General features: G+C 44.7%; 1 protein-coding gene across 1 annotated transcript in view; it reads right to left on the minus strand.

The window, feature by feature from the left end:
• Positions 1-822: 822 nt before the first annotated feature.
• LOC113012853 (ephrin type-B receptor 2-like) overlaps positions 823-17586 on the minus strand; it is an 81636-nt gene continuing 64872 nt past the window's right edge. The window contains exons 12-16 of the mRNA XM_026153243.2: positions 4959-5174; positions 4701-4850; positions 3626-3819; positions 3372-3527; positions 823-1081 (exon numbers count right to left, since the gene is read on the minus strand). Of these exons, the coding sequence (XP_026009028.2) occupies positions 973-1081; positions 3372-3527; positions 3626-3819; positions 4701-4850; positions 4959-5174 (825 nt within the window). The 3' untranslated portion in view covers positions 823-972. The remainder of the gene's footprint in view (positions 1082-3371; positions 3528-3625; positions 3820-4700; positions 4851-4958; positions 5175-17586) is intronic.

A 17586-nucleotide genomic window follows, 5' to 3' on the forward strand; every position in this document is an offset into this window, starting at 1 on the left:
CTCTCTCTCTCTCTACACACACACACACACACACACACACACATATACATACATATATATGTGTGTGTGTGTGTGTGTGTGTGTGTGTGTGTGTATATATATGTATGTATATGTGTGTGTGTGTGTGTGTGTGTGTGTGTGTGTGTGTGTGTGTGTGTGTGTGTGTGTGTGTGTGTGTGTGTAGAGAGAGAGAGAGAGAGAGATATACATGTATTTGGCACCTGTTGTTGCTGGTAGTAGAAGTGTGTTCATCTACATTGTAGCTGAATAATATAAGGGTCATAGTTAGCCAATGCTTCCTTATTCAAATTCACACCATACAATCTATGTAAATGTTCAGTTACCTGTACCAAAAACTGGGTTTGATCTGACAAAAAGTTCTGATTTGCAGCTTTACATAGTTAAGAAACTTTACATAGTTACGAAAAATGCCACAATTACTGTGGTACAGAGGTAGCAGTAAGGTGAAGGTGGCAGCTATAAATAAATATGCTCAACTTAACGTATAAGTTGTAATTTGCACCAGCCAGTTCATTGAGTCCTGCTATGCTGTTTTTAATATCATCGTTCACTGTGACAGCAGGTTCCTTGCATAAAATTCAAAATGCAAGGCCAATTTTAGGACATTAATTCTTAAGAATAACTTAAGTTGCTGGTAGTGGAGAGAGTGGAAGAGTGATGGAACATTAACAAGACACGTGACTGTACTTTAGTAATTTGACAGTTAGATGCCTGTGATTATGTCCAACAGCCCCCCAAAAAGACTGTTACCTGAATATACAGCAGCTTCAAGAAAACTACTCAACATCTGTGCTGTGCTGCATACTGATGGGAGCCTTTGGAGAGTGTTTGGAAGGAGGAAAAGTGAATCTGAGGTTCAACTGAAGTCACAGTGTGTGTGTTCCTCAATGCATGGTTACTGGCAGCTGGACTTCCTGTAGTGAACAGTCTTTGTGCTTCTGGTCTATGAGATCACACTTCCACAGAGGTGATCTGGTTCATCTGGGCCCTCATTGACTGGATGCTGTTCAGGATCTTCTTCTGGTGACCAGCCAATGTCACTCCCACTCGGAGGATATCCCTGAAGATAAATCATACGCCATCATTACACCCAGCTATACCACAGGAGTAACAGTTGACATTTCAGAAGGCATTCTGGCTTGTGGATACTGACAACCAAATCTAAATGACAACTTTTGTGTATATTATAAAATTGTACAAAGTTGGTTAAAAAAGTTCAGGCACTTAGTCCATAATCGATCATGAAATTTACCAGTCTTCCTTTAAATCTGCAACACTTTAAGCAACAGTTACTTTCACATTTCTCAGTGCAAGTCCACTTGCGCTTGTGTCTCTGTGACACACATTTGGTCTCCTCTAGCATGTAAAAAAACCTCTTCAACTTAATTTTTCATTTCGGGAACATGGATAACTAGTATGGTAACTAGTATGATAAGTAGTATGATAACTAGTATGGCAGCAGCCTCCCTACAGTAAGGGAGGCTGCTGGTGTGGCAAAAAAAACTCTGGGCTTTGAAAGCTCTTATGTGCTGTTGCACAATGGCACACACAGGTAGTTCAGGTAATCTCCTACCATAGACACCTCAGGACATTATAGTTGAACAGCAGAGCATTCTGACAATGGGTGACAAATTTAAAGCACACAAACGTGTAAATGTTCAAAGTAAATAAATAAAAAAATAAAAATACAGGCAGCTGCCCGTGCTACCCTTCAGCTTCATAGTAGAAATACCTGTTGTATAAATGAGAAAATCCTAGGTGATTTTCAGGAAAGTTGAACCCTGACTTAACCTTGAGGTCAATATCATTAAGATTCAGACTCATCTGATACACCTAAGGTATTACATCACCTCATTTTTGAGTTATTGTATTCACAAACTTGGGTATGTGGGGCAGGCAGGCAGGCAGCAGAGCAATGCTTTTACAATTGAGGGATACAAATAAAATAAAAAGATAAGTTCAGTCCTGCTCATGTTGCTGACCTGTGAGATCCAAGTCTTACCCCTGAAAGTTTGGACAGCCTAATAGACATGCTCATGTTTGATTTCTTTGGAAGTTTAAGGCCCATGGTCCATGAGGGGCGATTGTGGCTCAAGAGGGAGTTCGCCTTGTAATTGGAAGGTTGCCGGTTCGAGCCCTGGCTTGGACAGTCTCGGTCGTTGTGTCCTTGGGCAGTCCTTGGCGGTGGCGCCAGTGTCTGGCAGCCTCGCCTCTGTCAGTGCGCCCCAGGGTGGCTGTGGCTACAATGTAGCTTGCCATCACCTGTGTGTGAATGGGTGGATGACTGGATGTGTAAAGCGCTTTGGGGTCCTTAGGGACTAGTAAAACGCTATACAAAATACAGGCCATTTAACATGGTGGCAAATATTAAGTGCTTATTTTAATTTTTGTTGGCAAAGCCTCATAATTTTATTACCATATCTTTAATTATTATTATTATATATCAGTTTAGAATCCTCACTCTTACTTTTATGTCCTTATAAAGAGAGGCCTCCACTTATATCAACGAGCTTCTTCAGCCTTACTCTCCAAACCGTCATGTCATACCATTATGGGGATCCTTCGCGATCCCCATAATGGTATGACATTATAGAACAACTGCCTGAATACCTGCTTCTCCACAACATGGAAGCTCATCTCAACCAAGCTGAGTAGACACATGAGTCAATATGTAAGGACACCTGAGAAAGGTATTGGAAATAACACCACAGAGCCAAAGCGACAGCTCCTGGTTGGCAGAGCAGTACACAAGGATTCTTAGACCAGTACCAACATGAGCAGTGCCAAGTTTGACTACAAACACCATCAAGGCATGGAGACATCAGTAGGTCCCTGAATGCACGCTGTTGTATCTGGCACAAAGAGATTAGCAACAGATTCTTTAAGTCCCAACTTTTCTGAACCATTTTTCCTTTGCGGCAGGGCATATTTTCCCGCTGAAAGAGGCCATAGCCATTAGGGAATACTGTTTCCGTGAATACGTTTCTGTTTCTTTCAGATTACATTAAAGCAATTACTAACAGTTAAACACTGAAATGACAGGTGAGATACTATTTTTCAACTATTAATGAGTCCACAGTAACTTAACGAGTAACAACATTTATAATGTAGTTTCACTGGTCTGGCCCATTTAAGATCACTTAAGATCAAAGTAGGGTGTACAGTTTGTGTACATGGTCTGCAACAATGCTTAGGTAGGTAGTAGGTAGTAATATCCACATAGATGGCAAGGTCCAAGGTTTCCCTCACTCAAATCCTTACACTTCCCCATTGTTGCCGCATTCTAACTCATCAGCTAGTGTGTGCACGTGAGACCTCTGTTTTTGATATAAGAAAAGTATCTAACATACTCCATGGTCATTTGAGACACCACATCAAAGCTGGTGAAGCCTTCACTGGTGAAATTCTCCTTGTACTGGCCCATTTTTATGGCATCCAGCCACTCATCGATGGTGCTGAAAGAGGAGAAATCTGGAGTGCTGCGATCAAGCAGAGCTAAATGAACACTAAATGGTGGATAGAAAAAGACAAAAGAACTAGAAGTTAAAAAGATGATTGGGTGTCAGCAACTCTCAGTGTGAAATAATTGTTCTTCCTGTCATACCTTGATGACAATGGTGTCATGGCCTTCAGGCTGTTGGGATTGCGGATCATCTTATCCAGTGTGCTGACAATCTGGCTGAATTTGGGTCGGTTGTTGCGATCTTTCTGCCAGCAGTCAAGCATTAGCTGATGTAGTGCACTAGGACAATCCATAGGGGGTGGCAACCTGTAGTCCTGCTCTATGGCATTGATTACCTAAAACAATTTGCATGAAAACTCATGGTTAAAACAAAAGTCTTGGAATAAGGTGCAAAATGTAAATAAAAACTGAATGCATTCAGATCATAATTCTGATTGCAAAAAGCTGACAAACAGGACAGGATTTAAAAAGAAAAAAGAAATGACTTGCAAATCTGATAAACTGATATATTATTCTCATAGCAAATGTTTAAACTGAGAAAATGTACTATTTTAAGAAAAAGAGCCATTTGGAATCTCAAATAAGTTGGGACATGGACATGTTTAACACTGTGTAGTATGAGGTTGCCACGGAGGTCACCACCTTTATGGACAGAGTAAATCATTACAGACCTCCAAACTTCACGTGGCCTTCAGATTAGCTCAACAACAGTGCATAGAGAGCTTCATGGGTTTGAAAACAGCATCGGATCCAGAGGCCTACAGCACGCCACCACCAGACTCTAGAGTAGTGGAGATGTGTTTTCTGGAGTGACAAATCACGTGTCTCCATCTGGCAATCTGATGGATGCCTCTGGTTTGAGCAATTGCCATGAGAACAGTACTTATCTAACTGTATTGTGTCAAAGCTTAAAATTTGGTGGCGGAGCGATGGGGTTGTTTTTCAGGAGTAAGTAGTGTGCATCAAGGTTTATTTAGTTCGTTCACATTTCTCATTTCTCTGCGACGTGCTGATTTCAGGGTACAATTTCAGTCACAAAAGATTTTCTCTGACTGACTACAGAAGCAATAATGGGCCGTTATCACATTCTTTTGGCAGTAAATTGAAACTACTTAACTGAAACTGCTAAGCCCAAGGGAACAACTACCACTACCTGGCAGTTTATCATTGTTTATCTTAAACACAAATACCAGTAATTTTAAAGGGCTTTACTCACATCTTGATTACTCATGTCCCAGTAGGGCCTCTCTCCATATGACATCACCTCCCACATGACTATGCCATAGCTCCAGCAGTCACTTGAGGAGGTGAACTTCCTGTACTGAATGGCCTCTGGTGCTGTCCACCTGATGGGAATCTTTCCCCCCTAAGAAGAAGAAGAAGTTCATTTATGACAGAATTTATAATACAATTTGAAGTATTATAAATGAAATGTACTGAATGAAGGTCTCCATAGTCACTGATAAGGACTCACCAGAGCACTGGTGTAAGTGGGGTCTGAAGTATCCTCTTCAAGGAAACGTGACAGGCCAAAGTCAGACACTTTGCACACTAGGTTGCTGTTGACCAAGATGTTCCTCGCTGCCAGGTCTCGATGGACATAGTTCATGTCACACAAGTATTTCATTCCTGCTGCAATGCCGCGCAACATTCCCACCAGCTGTATCACTGTGAACTGGCCATCATTTTGCTTTCAAGAAAACAACATCAAATTAGTGTAAATTAATGTAAATTCACTCCACAAAAATCACATGTGCTGACTCTCCAAACATCACAGGTTGTTATAAAACTAATTGGAAAAAAACACTGGACTCTTTTGGATAAATGTCTGAGCATTATGTCTCAACCACTCTGCCTGCTTCCATGTGCAGCCTTTTTCAGATATTAAACTGTACAAATTCTCTTGAAAAAGAGAGTACCAGGGTACCAGGTTCTACAGGGAGTGCAGAATTATTAGGCAAGTTGTATTTTTGAGGAATAATTTTATTATTGAACAACAACCATGTTCTCAATGAACCCAAAAAAACTCATTAATATCAAAGCTGAATGTTTTTGGAAGTAGTTTTTAGTTTGTTTTTAGTTTTAGCTATTTTAGGGGGATATCTGTGTGTGCAGGTGACTATTACTGTGCATAATTATTAGGCAACTTAACAAAAAACAAATATATACCCATTTCAATTATTTATTTTTACCAGTGAAACCAATATAACATCTCCACATTCACAAATATACATTTCTGACATTCAAAAACAAAACAAAAACAAATCAGCGACCAATATAGCCACCTTTCTTTGCAAGGACACTCAAAAGCCTGCCATCCATGGATTCTGTCAGTGTTTTGATCTGTTCACCATCAACATTGCGTGCAGCAGCAACCACAGCCTCCCAGACACTGTTCAGAGAGGTGTACTGTTTTCCCTCCTTGTAAATCTTACATTTGATGATGGACCACAGGTTCTCAATGGGGTTCAGATCAGGTGAACAAGGTGGCCATGTCATTAGTTTTTCTTCTTTTATACCCTTTCTTGCCAGCCACGCTGTGGAGTACTTGGACGCGTGTGATGGAGCATTGTCCTGCATGAAAATCATGTTTTTCTTGAAGGATGCAGACTTCTTCCTGTACCACTGCTTGAAGAAGGTGTCTTCCAGAAACTGGCAGTAGGACTGGGAGTTGAGCTTGACTCCATCCTCAACCCGAAAAGGCCCCACAAGCTCATCTTTGATGATACCAGCCCGAACCAGTACTCCACCTCCACCTTGCTGGCGTCTGAGTCGGACTGGAGCTCTCGCCCTTTACCAATCCAGCCACGGGCCCATCCATCTGGCCCATCAAGACTCACTCTCATTTCATCAGTCCATAAAACCTTAGAAAAACCAGTCTTGAGATATTTCTTGGCCCAGTCTTGACGTTTCAGCTTGTGTGTCTTGTTCAGTGGTGGTCGTCTTTCAGCCTTTCTTTCCTTGGCCATGTCTCTGAGTATTGCACACCTTGTGCTTTTGGGCACTCCAGTGATGTTGCAGCTCTGAAATATGGCCAAACTGGTGGCAAGTGGCATCTTGGCAGCTGCACGCTTGACTTTTCTCAGTTCATGGGCAGTTATTTTGCGCCTTGGTTTTTCCACACGCTTCTTGCGACCCTGTTGACTATTTTGAATGAAACGCTTGATTGTTCGATGATCACGCTTCAGAAGCTTTGCAATTTTGAGACTGCTGCATCCCTCTGCAAGATATCTCACTATTTTTGACTTTTCTGAGCCTGTCAAGGCCTTCTTTTGACCCATTTTGCCAAAGGAAAGGAAGTTGCCTAATAATTATGCACACCTGATATAGGGTGTTGATGTCATTAGACCACACCCCTTCTCATTACAGAGATGCACATCACCTAATATGCTTAATTGGTAGTACAATCATGTTTTGACAGCCACGTAAAGTAACATGGCAAGGTCAGCTCTAGCACACACACACACACACACACACACACCACAAAACACACCTCATGGTCTCCATTATCAAATTCAAATTCAAATTTTATTTGTCACACACACACAACCATACACAGTATGACATGGGGGTGAAATGCTTGTAGCTGTACAATGCCCGACCATTAAATGACAGAAGAAAAGTTTTACAATATTTACAATTACAGTTTACTACAAAAATTTACAAATGAACTTAGGAATTTACAGTAAAGAATGTGCAAATTTCAGAAGAGATTATAAAGTTTATAAAGATTATAAATTATAGGAATTATAGGATTATAGGAAATGTGTGGTGGTGCGTGTGGTGATGTGTGTGAGAGTCCAGTCTTATAGTGACGTGTGTGGGAGAGTCCAGTCCTACACCTGGTTCAGGCCCCGAATAGCCTGGGGGAAGAAGCTCCTCCTCATTCTCTCTGTTTTGGCCTTAAGGGAGCGGAAGCGCTTCCCAGACCTCAACAGTGAGAAGAGTCCATTGTTGGGATGGGAGAGGTCCATCATAATCTTCCTAGCTTTGGACTTGCACCGCTTGGTGTAGATGGACAGCAGGTCAGGGAGCTCTGATTGAATGATGCGTTCGGCTGAACGCACCACTCTTTGCAGATCTCGTCTGTCCTGCTTGGTGCTGTTCCCAAACCAGGTGCAGATGTTTGCCGTCAGGACGCTCTCGATGGTGCAGGAGTAGAAGTTCTTGAGCACCTTCAGTGGCAGATGGAAGTCTCTAAGTCTTCTTTTTTTTTCTTTTTTCTAAGTCTTCTGAGGAAGAAGAGACACTGACGGGCTTTCTTAACCAGGGAGTTGATGTGGCAGGACCATGACAGGTCCTGAGTGATGTGGACACCCAGGTATCGGAAACTGTCCACTCTCTCCACTGGCGTGCCACTGATGATGAGGGGTTTGTAATTCCTCGTCTGCTTTGTAGTGAAGTCCACGATCAGCTCCTTAGTCTTGCTGATGTTTAGGAGGAGGTTATTCTCCTGGCACCAGGTCTCCAGGTTCCTAATCTCCTCCAGGTAGCCCGTCTCGATGTTGTCGGAGATCAGGCCCACAACAGCAGTGTCGTCAGCAAACTTGACAATGGAGGTGGTGTCTGATGTGGCTACACAGTCATAAGTGTACAGTGAGTACAGCAGGGGGCTTAAAACACAGCCCTGAGGCACTCTAGTGCTGAGTGAGATGGAGGGGGAGACTTGTTTTCCCACCCTCACTGATTGGGGTCTATCTGTGAGGAAGTTGAGGATCCACTGACACAGTGACGAGCTGAGTCCTAGATCCGTCAACTTGGTGAAAAGCTTAGAGGGAATTATTGTGTTGAATGCTGAACTGTAATCCACGAACAGCATCCTAACATAATTCCCTCTGCCAGTGTCCAGGTGACTCAGGGATGTGTGGAGCAGGTGAGATATGGCATCGTCTGTGGAACGATTAGTCCGGTAAGCAAACTGAAGTGAGTTGATGGTGGCAGGAAGTGAAGAAGTGATGTGATCTCTCACCAGTCTTTCAAAACACTTCATCACAATTGAAGTCAGTGCTACTGGACGGTAGTCATTGTGGCAAGCGGGCTGTTGTTTCTTTGGAACAGGAACAATAATGGACTGTTTGAAGCACGTGGGAACCACAGCTTGGGCCAGGGAGAGGTTGAAGATCTCCGTGAACACCGGTGCTAGCTGGTCAGCGCAGGCTCTAAGGACCCGGCCAGGGATTGCATCTGGTCCTGCTGCCTTCCTGGTGTTCACCCTCCTGAAGGTGTTCCTCACGGCATGCTCTGTGATGACAAATGCATTTTCTTCACTGGTGCACTCCGAGCGCGCACAGCCGTTTGTTGTTTTAATTGCTGCAGTGTCGAAGCGAGCATAAAACGTGTTCAGCTCATCAGCCAGTGAAGCATCGGCATTCATCATTGAAGAAGCTGGTCGTTTATAGTCCGTTATAGTCCGCAGTCCTTTCCACAGGCTCCTAGAGTCGCACTGTCGTAGTTGTGACTTTAGTTTTTCCCCGTAGCTCCGCTTTGCCTTTCTGACCGCGCTGCGTACGTTGTAGGACGCAGCCTTGTATAGGTCCATATTACCGGAGACGAGCCCTTCATTGTAGGCAGCGGTGCGTGATCTCAGAGCGTCACGGATGTTTTTATCCACCCACGGCTTCTGGTTGGGAAACGTTCGGATGATAGTTCTTTCTGCTGTGTCGTCTGCTAGTTTCCCGATAAATCCCACAACCGCTTCCGTAAATATGTTGATGTCATCAGAGCTGCGCCAAAACATGTCCCAGTCTGCGTCATCCAGTGTGTCCTGCAGCGCCACTGATTGGTCCGTCCAGCGAGCGACCTCCCTCCTGATTGGTGGTTGCTGCTTTAGCCTTTGTTTGTAAGCAGGCATGAGGAAGATGGCAGCATGGTCCGATTTTCCAAATGCCGGCAGGGGCTGAGCCTTGTAACAGTTCTTGAACGGGGTGTAGCAGTGGTCTAATGTCCTAGTGCCCCGGGTGGGGCAGTTGATGTGCTGGTGAAGGTTGAGAAATGTCCGTTTGAGATTCACTCTGTTAAAATCTCCCATAACAATGAGTGCGGCATCTTGGTGGAGTGTTTGTTGATGTGTGAGAGCCTCATGTAGCTCACATAAGGCAGTGTCCGAGTCCGCGTGAGGTGGAATGTAAACAGTGCAGGCAATGACCGTAGTGAATTCCCGAGGGAGATAGAAAGGGCGAAATTTAACGATCAAAAGCTCCAGATTGGGCGAGCAAGAGCGTGTGAGTGGGGAGATGTTTGTGCTGTCGCACCATCTGTTGTTCACCATCAAACACACTCCACCACCTCTTTTCTTCCCCGACTCCATTGTCCTGTCCATGTGGTAAACCGGAAAGAACCTCGTCGGCTGCACGGCGTGGTCTGGTATCGCTGGGTTCAGCCAAGTCTCGGTGAAGCAGAGGAGGTTGCAGTCCCGAATGTCTCTCTGGAACTTGATTCTGGCTCTGAGGTCATCAAGCTTGTTCTCGATGGATTGAACATTGGCTAGCAGGATACTGGGCATGGGTGCGCGGTGTGCGCGAGCCCGTAGCCTGTTCCTGATGCTGGCTCTTTTACCTCGAGGCCGTCGCTTAGGGTCGCGTCCTTTGTTCTCTCTCAGGATCTCCTTTGGCCAGGTTGGGTCCGGAGTTAAACATGGTGAAATGTTTGTGTATTGTAGACCAATAGAAACCAAAGTGTCTCTGCTGTAGCAAATTTGTGTGTTTTGCATGATGCCCATGCAAGATTATGGCAGATATAGCAAAAAGTGACGAAAAACTGCAAAAAGTGGAGAAGTTGGGGCAGAGCATCCAGCACGGCAGCCGACCTCACCGGCACCATTTTGTTCAAGCAGATAAGACAATTAGCAGATAAGAAGAAACAACATGCACCAGGAGATGCAGTGTAAATGGTATATGGACTGATTCTTATATAGACTTAGACTTAGAGACTTAGAGCTTTTTTTTGTCATTGTGCAATTTCTTGCACAGCAAAATTGGGTAGCAGGACCACAAAGGTGCAAAAGTAAGAAGAAGAGAAACCAATATACAACGAGGGGGAAAAATATACCGCTTTTCTACTCTCCCAGAGCACTCGGACTTGCCCAAGGTTATTTGGCATGACAGACTGGGGGAGCCAGAGATCAAACCACGAATCTTCTGATGAGCAGATGACCTGGTCGACCTCCTGAGCTACAGCCACCCAAAAGTGGATGGCAGTCTGATTCCTGCCTATCAAGGCTAGCTATTAAGACGTGAAACATCAAACCCTTCCTGGTGGGAAAGGAGGTTCAAGGTTCAAGAGGTTCAAGAGGTTGAGAGATACAGGTTGGGCTCACATTAAGGCAAGCATTGAGCTCTGGAACCAGCCTCCTGGGGATTGGACTCTGTTCCAGTCTAGAGTTGCTCTTGGTATTCTTTTCACTTTTGAGACACTTTGGTTCAGGGGATAGGTCCTGACTGTCATTTGCACTTATGTGCCAAACAACAGATATTATTATTCTTATAAATAGTATTGTTATTATTATAACCCAACCTTCTTACAGTCACTGACTGGGATGATTGAGGGTGCTCCATTTGGTGACTCTGTTGTCCTACTGAACTAGAGAACTGGAGGGAGCTGATCAAGAACAACGACCTGTCTGATTTGGACTTAAGTGGTGTTTCGTGTTTGGACTTCTGTGCAAATCACAGTTTGTCCATAACGTAGACCATGTTTAAACATAAGGATGTGTCTAGGTGCACGTGGCACCAAGACACCCTAGGCCAGAGATATATGTTCTGGATAATTGGCTAATAGACGGGAGCTGAGCTGCCATCTCATCACGACCTGGTAGTGAGCTGGATCAGGTAGTGGGGGAGAGGATTCTGGACCTAGTACACCCAAACATGTTGTGGTGGGAATGGGAATGCTGGGAATGCCTGGCAGAGACCCTGGTACAGCAGATCTTCAACTCCCACCTCCAGCAGAACTTGACATTGAGTCCAAATGAACCATATTCTGCACGTGTGTTGCTAAGGTTGCTGCAAGGAGCTGTGTGAAACAAGGTGGTTGGTGCCTGTCAGGGTTGTAATCCTCAAACCAGATAGTGGGCATTGGAGATGAAGGGAGCCATCAAGTTGTAGAAGGTTAGCCTGTGGGACTTCAGAGGCAACTGATGAGCACTGGTAGGAAAAAATGAAGCAAATACTCAGGTGTGGGAAGAGTTTGTGAGGCCATGGAACAACACTTTCTGTCTACCTTGAAGCTGAAGTGACCGTCAGATGACTCAGGCGGGTACTGTATTCACATTGTGTAGAGTGCGAGTGGGGTGCTTCTGACCTTAGGCATTGTTGGGGAGTAACGGAATACATGTACCGGCGTTACGTATTTAAATATACATGTACCGTCGTTATGTATTTAAAATACAAAATATGTATTCCATTACAGTTACCGTTTAAAAAGGAGGTATTTAGAATACAGTCACTTTGTTGAAATAAATGGATTACACGGCGGTACTTTCCTGTTTCATATTTTGGCGGGTCAGGACTGTTTGGGTTTTGTTTGACAGCTATGTTCTGTTGCTCCAGGCAGCAGCGTTACGGTTGCCATGGTTACAGGGTGATGCTCTCTCTCTGCGCCTTTTTGTTGTTGTTGTTGTGCTAAGCTAATAGGCAGAATGCTACAGGCATAGCTCTAAAGAATGTAGCATCATAGACAGTGTAGTTTGTGCTGCAGGGAGAATGGACTGCCATACACGTTATGTGTCTGTGAGCAAGAGGAGGGAGTTGTTATCGAGAGCTGGAGCTGGAAGCATGTAAATATAATAATAACCACTGCAGCCAAGAAGAGTGCCTGACGAGCCCAGTTGTAAGTACACTATTAAGACTCGACTGTACACCGTGTTCATGTTTTCCTCCGAAACAATAAGTTCAGTTGGAGCAGCCTTTCAATGCCTCTCTCTGTCTCTCGCCTCTCTCTGTCTCTCGCAAGCAAAGTTGACCCAGACAACAAAGTAAAGCTATTTTTCGACTACGAGCCCGACACGGAACCCGCCGTATTAGCCAGAAGTCTCTTTACTACGCTTCGGAGCAGCGGACCTTCAGTAATAGTAATAAATCACACAGCAATAGTACACATGTAGTTGTAGATGATCCAAGATGGCGCCGCGTATGGATGCCCTGGTGCTTCAGTGCGTTACTTCTGTTTTGTTTTTGTGCATAACTTCTGTGTCTGGGCACTCCTCTGGATATTCTTATACCAGAGAAGAGCTTCTTAACTACAGGACTACAACACCTGTGGATTTACTTCCAATATTTTACTGCAGACTCTGATCAGGAAAGTGAGACGCCGAAAGAGAGGCAAGCGAGCCGGCGCACTCGTGCGTCTGAGGAGACGTGGACTGCGAACTGCTCTTCCTGGGATCTTCCTTTCCAATGTACGCTCACTCAGGAATAAAATAGACGAGCTGGCCCTGATGAGAAGCATGAACAGAGACTTTGCCTCCTCCTGTGTCTTATGTTTTACGGAGTCGTGGCTCTGTGAGGACATCCCGGACAGCGCGCTCAAGCTTGAGGGCTTTCATCTGCTGCGCGCGGACCGGCAGGCCTCTCTCTCTGGTAAGACCAAAGGTGGAGGTGTCTGCTTCTACATTAATAGTGGCTGGTGCACAGATGTAACAGTGATTGCTCAGCACTGCTCTTCCTCTCTGGAATACCTTTTTATTCACTGCAAACCGTTTTATTCTCCGCGGGAGTTTGCTTCATTCATCCTGGCCGCTGTTTACATCCCGCCAGATGCCGATGCGCAGGCAGCTCAGTGCGCACTCGCGGAGCAGATACTGCACATGGAGCGGACATTCCCGGACTCTCTCATCATTGCTCTTGGGGACTTTAACAAAGCCAATCTGAGCCATGAGCTTCCCAAATACAAGCAGTATATTAAATGCCCGACCAGAGAGGAGAGGACATTAGACCGCTGTTACAGCACGATCAGCGGGGCCTATCGTGCGGTGCCCCGCGCTTCACTCGGACTTTCTGACCACGTCATTGTAATGATAACAGCAAATCCTTATTTGCCTAGTATCATGTTTTATGTTGTTAATACTCCTAGACTGTAGGGGGAGCTAGAGAGCAACGGGAGTTACCTCGGAGTAGACTGTGATGGCGAAGCTTTGTTTACATGTGAACCACAGTTCGATAAAATACCTTCTCTTCAAGTAATGGTGTCATTCTTAAGAACCCATAACAACATAAAGAAGACATGGTGTCAGAAGATGGACTTGAAGAAAGGTAACGGACTACAATATAGCAGTACCGACGGATCAGCTTAGCAGTGAACGCAGTGAAAGCATGGACGGCTTACACCCACCACCGATTCTTCAGTTGACTGGAAATGTGGCTGAAAATTGGAGAAGATTTAAGCAACGTTTCACGTTGTACCTATCAGCAATTGGACTTGACGAGGCAAGTGATAAAAAGCAAGCGTCAGTGTTTTTGCATATAGTGGGTGATAAGGCACTGGAAGTCTATAATAACTTCACGTTTACTGATGGTGACGGAATGAAGCTGAATAAAATAATGGAGAAGTTTGAGGCTTACTGCATACCTAAGAGAAATGTGACATTTGAGAGGCACAGATTCTTCACATGTGTACAGAAGACAGGGGAGACAATAGATCAGTATGTCACAGAGCTGCAGAACAGGAGTAAAACATGTGAATTTGGAGGACTGACAGACTCTTTGATAAAAGACAGACTTGTGTGCGGGATTCCAGACAACGGTCTGAGAGAGAGGCTACTGAGAGAGGAAAATCTTGACCTGGAAAAAGCATTAACACTGTGCAGAGCAGCTGAAACAGTGAGGGCACAAGCTAAAGAACTGCTTAGTGACAGCTGCAGAGTGGATGCTGTGAATAAGAACACACACAGAGTCAAAAAGGAGAGTGCTGCCGCTGAAATGAAACTGCAATTGAAATCGCCAGCAAACAGCAAACATCGATGAACCAACGGAGTGGGTGAGTTCTCTTGTTATTGTGGAGAAAAAGACTGGAAAGCTCAGAGTTTGCATGGATCCTAGAGATCTGAATAGAGCAATAAAGAGAGAACATTTCAAACTACCTACAAGAGAAGAGATAATGTCACAGTTTGCAAAAGCGAAGTACTTTAGCAAGCTAGATGCTTCATCAGGATTTTGGCAACTGAAGCTGGACGAAGCAAGTTCAAAACTGTGCACGTTCAACAGCCCATTTGGCAGGTACAGATTCCGGCGACTGCCGTTTGGCATTGCTTCAGCACCTGAGGTGTATCACAAAACAATACACATGATCTATGAACACCTGGAGGGAGTCGACACGTCAATGGATGACATCATTGTGTGGGGTAGCACAAAAGCTGAACATGACATGAGACTGAGAAATGTTCTTGAAGCAACCAGAAAAGCCAATCTGAAGCTGAACAAAGAGAAATGTCAGCTTGGGGCGAAGGAACTGACATTCGTTGGAGATATCCTGAGCAGTGAAGGCATCAGACCAGATCCTCAAAAGGTGTCTGCAATTGAAAACATGCCGAGGCCGCAATGCAAGAAAGATGTGCAGAGTGAAAAGAGAATCGAATGGGAGTGGAATCATGAACATGAGAAAGCATGGCGTGACTTGAAAGATCTGCTTACAAAGGAACCAGTTCTGAAGTTTTATGATCCAATGAGACCTATTAAGATCTCATCAGATGCATCACAGAGTGGGCTTGGAGCTGTTCTTCTGCAGAAGTATGATGAGTGGCAGCCTGTTGCATATGCATCGCGATCCATGACAGACGCAGAGACAAGATATGCACAGATTGAAAAAGAACTGCTCAGCATAACGTACGCCTGTGAGAGATTTCACCAGTTTGTGTCTGGGCAGGCCATCAGTGTTGAAACTGACCACAAGCCACTGATAGCATTGTTCCAAAAACCACTAAATGACTGTCCACTGAGAATCCAAAAAATGATGATCCGGCTGCAACGTTACATGCTTAACGTGATGTACACACCTGGCAAGTTGATGTACACAGCTGACACATTATCCCGAGCTGTTGATCCGAATGAGCCAGCGAACGCCAAGATGGATGATGATGTAAGAGCATATGTGAGCATGGTCACAAGTGCACTTCCTGTTGCAGAAGGGAAGATGGAGCTCATCAGAACGGAGACAAGCAAAGATGGAACGTTACAAGCACTGCGCAAAACCATCATAGATGGATGGCCCAGCTGTAAGCAAAACTGCTCACCTGTTATTCAAGAGTACTGGAACTGCAGAGCAGAACTGTCTGTAGTGCATGATGTGGTGTTCAAGGGAAGTAAAATTGTCATCCCAAAGAGGAGAGATGCTCAAAAAGATACACGCAGGGCATCTAGGCATGGAAAAATGTAAAAGGAGAGCACGTGAGGTGATGTACTGGCCACGGATTAATCAGGATGTGACAAATGAAGTGTCGAACTGTTCAACATGTCTGACATATCAAGCAAGCAATCCTGCCGAGCCACTAAAGCCGCACCCAGTGCCAGACCGACCATATCAGAAAGTGGGGGCTGACCTCTTTGTGTCTGGAGGAAAGGACTATATTGTGGTCACAGACTACTACTCTTTGTATCCGGAAGTATGTAGACTGCAAACAACAACAGCAGAGGCTGTAATCACCTCTATGAAAGCTGTATTTGCACGACATGGTGTGCCAAGTGAAGTGTTCACAGACAATGGACCACAATTCTCCAATATTAGGTTTGGACAGTTTGCCAAAGAATGGGACTTTGTTCACACAACATCAAGCCCGCACTACCCACAATCTAATGGACTAGTGGAAAAGTCCGTCCAAACAGTGAAGAGGCTGATGAGTAAGGCGAGAGACAGTGGTGCTGACTTCTACCAAAGCCTGCTAGTATACCGCACAACGCCACTTGAGTGTGGTATGTCACCAGCACAGCTTCTTATGGGACGACGCCTGAGATCAAACCTGCCCATTCAGGATAATCTGCTTAAAACAAAAGAGGGAAACAGCGTGAAGAAGTTTAAGGAGCAACAAAAAGCAAAGCAGAAGTTCTATTATGACAGAGGAACAAAACACCTACCTGAACTGCATGCTGGGGATCAAGTGAGATTCAAAGACAAATCCAACGCATGGGCACAGAAAGCGACTGTTCTAAGGAAAGATCAGCCACGATCATACATCATTCAGACAGAAGATGGAGCTATGCTGCGAAGAAATCGCCGAGATCTTATTAAGGGACCAGTAGTAGTGGAGCAGAGGTTGGAGGCTGCTGAACAACCCCAACACACACATGAGACACTATCACCTGAAACACCTAGACATACACAAGAACAAACACTGAGAAGATCTGTAAGACAAGTAAAGCCACCTATGAGACTGATCGAACAGATGTAATGTGTTGACATGTTGTTTGGAAGATGATGTCATAGTATCTATGCAAGTTTCACTATGTTTGGTTACTAGTGTTGAATGGACCATAATTGTTGAAAACTAGTTGTGTTGTTAACGTTACTTTGATAAAGCCTGGTTTAACAAGTAAAAAACAAATAGAGACTGTTTATGTTTGTGAAAGTAGGTATGTTATTTTATTGTTGAAAAAAAAGGAAGACGTAATGATAACAACAAATCCTTATTTGCCTAGTATCATGTTTTATGTTGTTAATACTCCTAGACTGTAGGGGGAGCTAGAGAGCAACGGGAGTTACCTCGGAGTAGACTGTGATTCTTAAAAACCCATAACAACATAAAGAAACAAGACAGTCATGATCCACCTAATCCCCGCGTACAGACAGAGGCTGAAGCTCTCCAAACCTGTCGTGAGGACCAAAAAACTGTGGAGCAACGAGGCTGTGGAGGAGCTTCGCACGTGTTTGGAGTCTGCAGACTGGGACACAATGAAGGCTGCTTCTAACAGCTTGGATGAGTTTACGGACACTGTCCATCCATCCATCCATTCGCTTCCGCTTATCCTTTTTCAGGGTCGCGGGGGGCGCTGGAGCCTATCCCAGCTGTCATAGGGCGAGAGGCGGGGTACACCCTGGACAGGTCGCCAGTCTGTCGCAGGGCCAACACACAGGGACAGACAACCATTCGCACTCACTTTCATTCACACATTCACACC

This window comes from Astatotilapia calliptera, chromosome 20 (assembly GCF_964374335.1).
Source record: "Astatotilapia calliptera chromosome 20, fAstCal68.1, whole genome shotgun sequence".
Taxonomy (NCBI): domain Eukaryota; kingdom Metazoa; phylum Chordata; class Actinopteri; order Cichliformes; family Cichlidae; genus Astatotilapia; species Astatotilapia calliptera.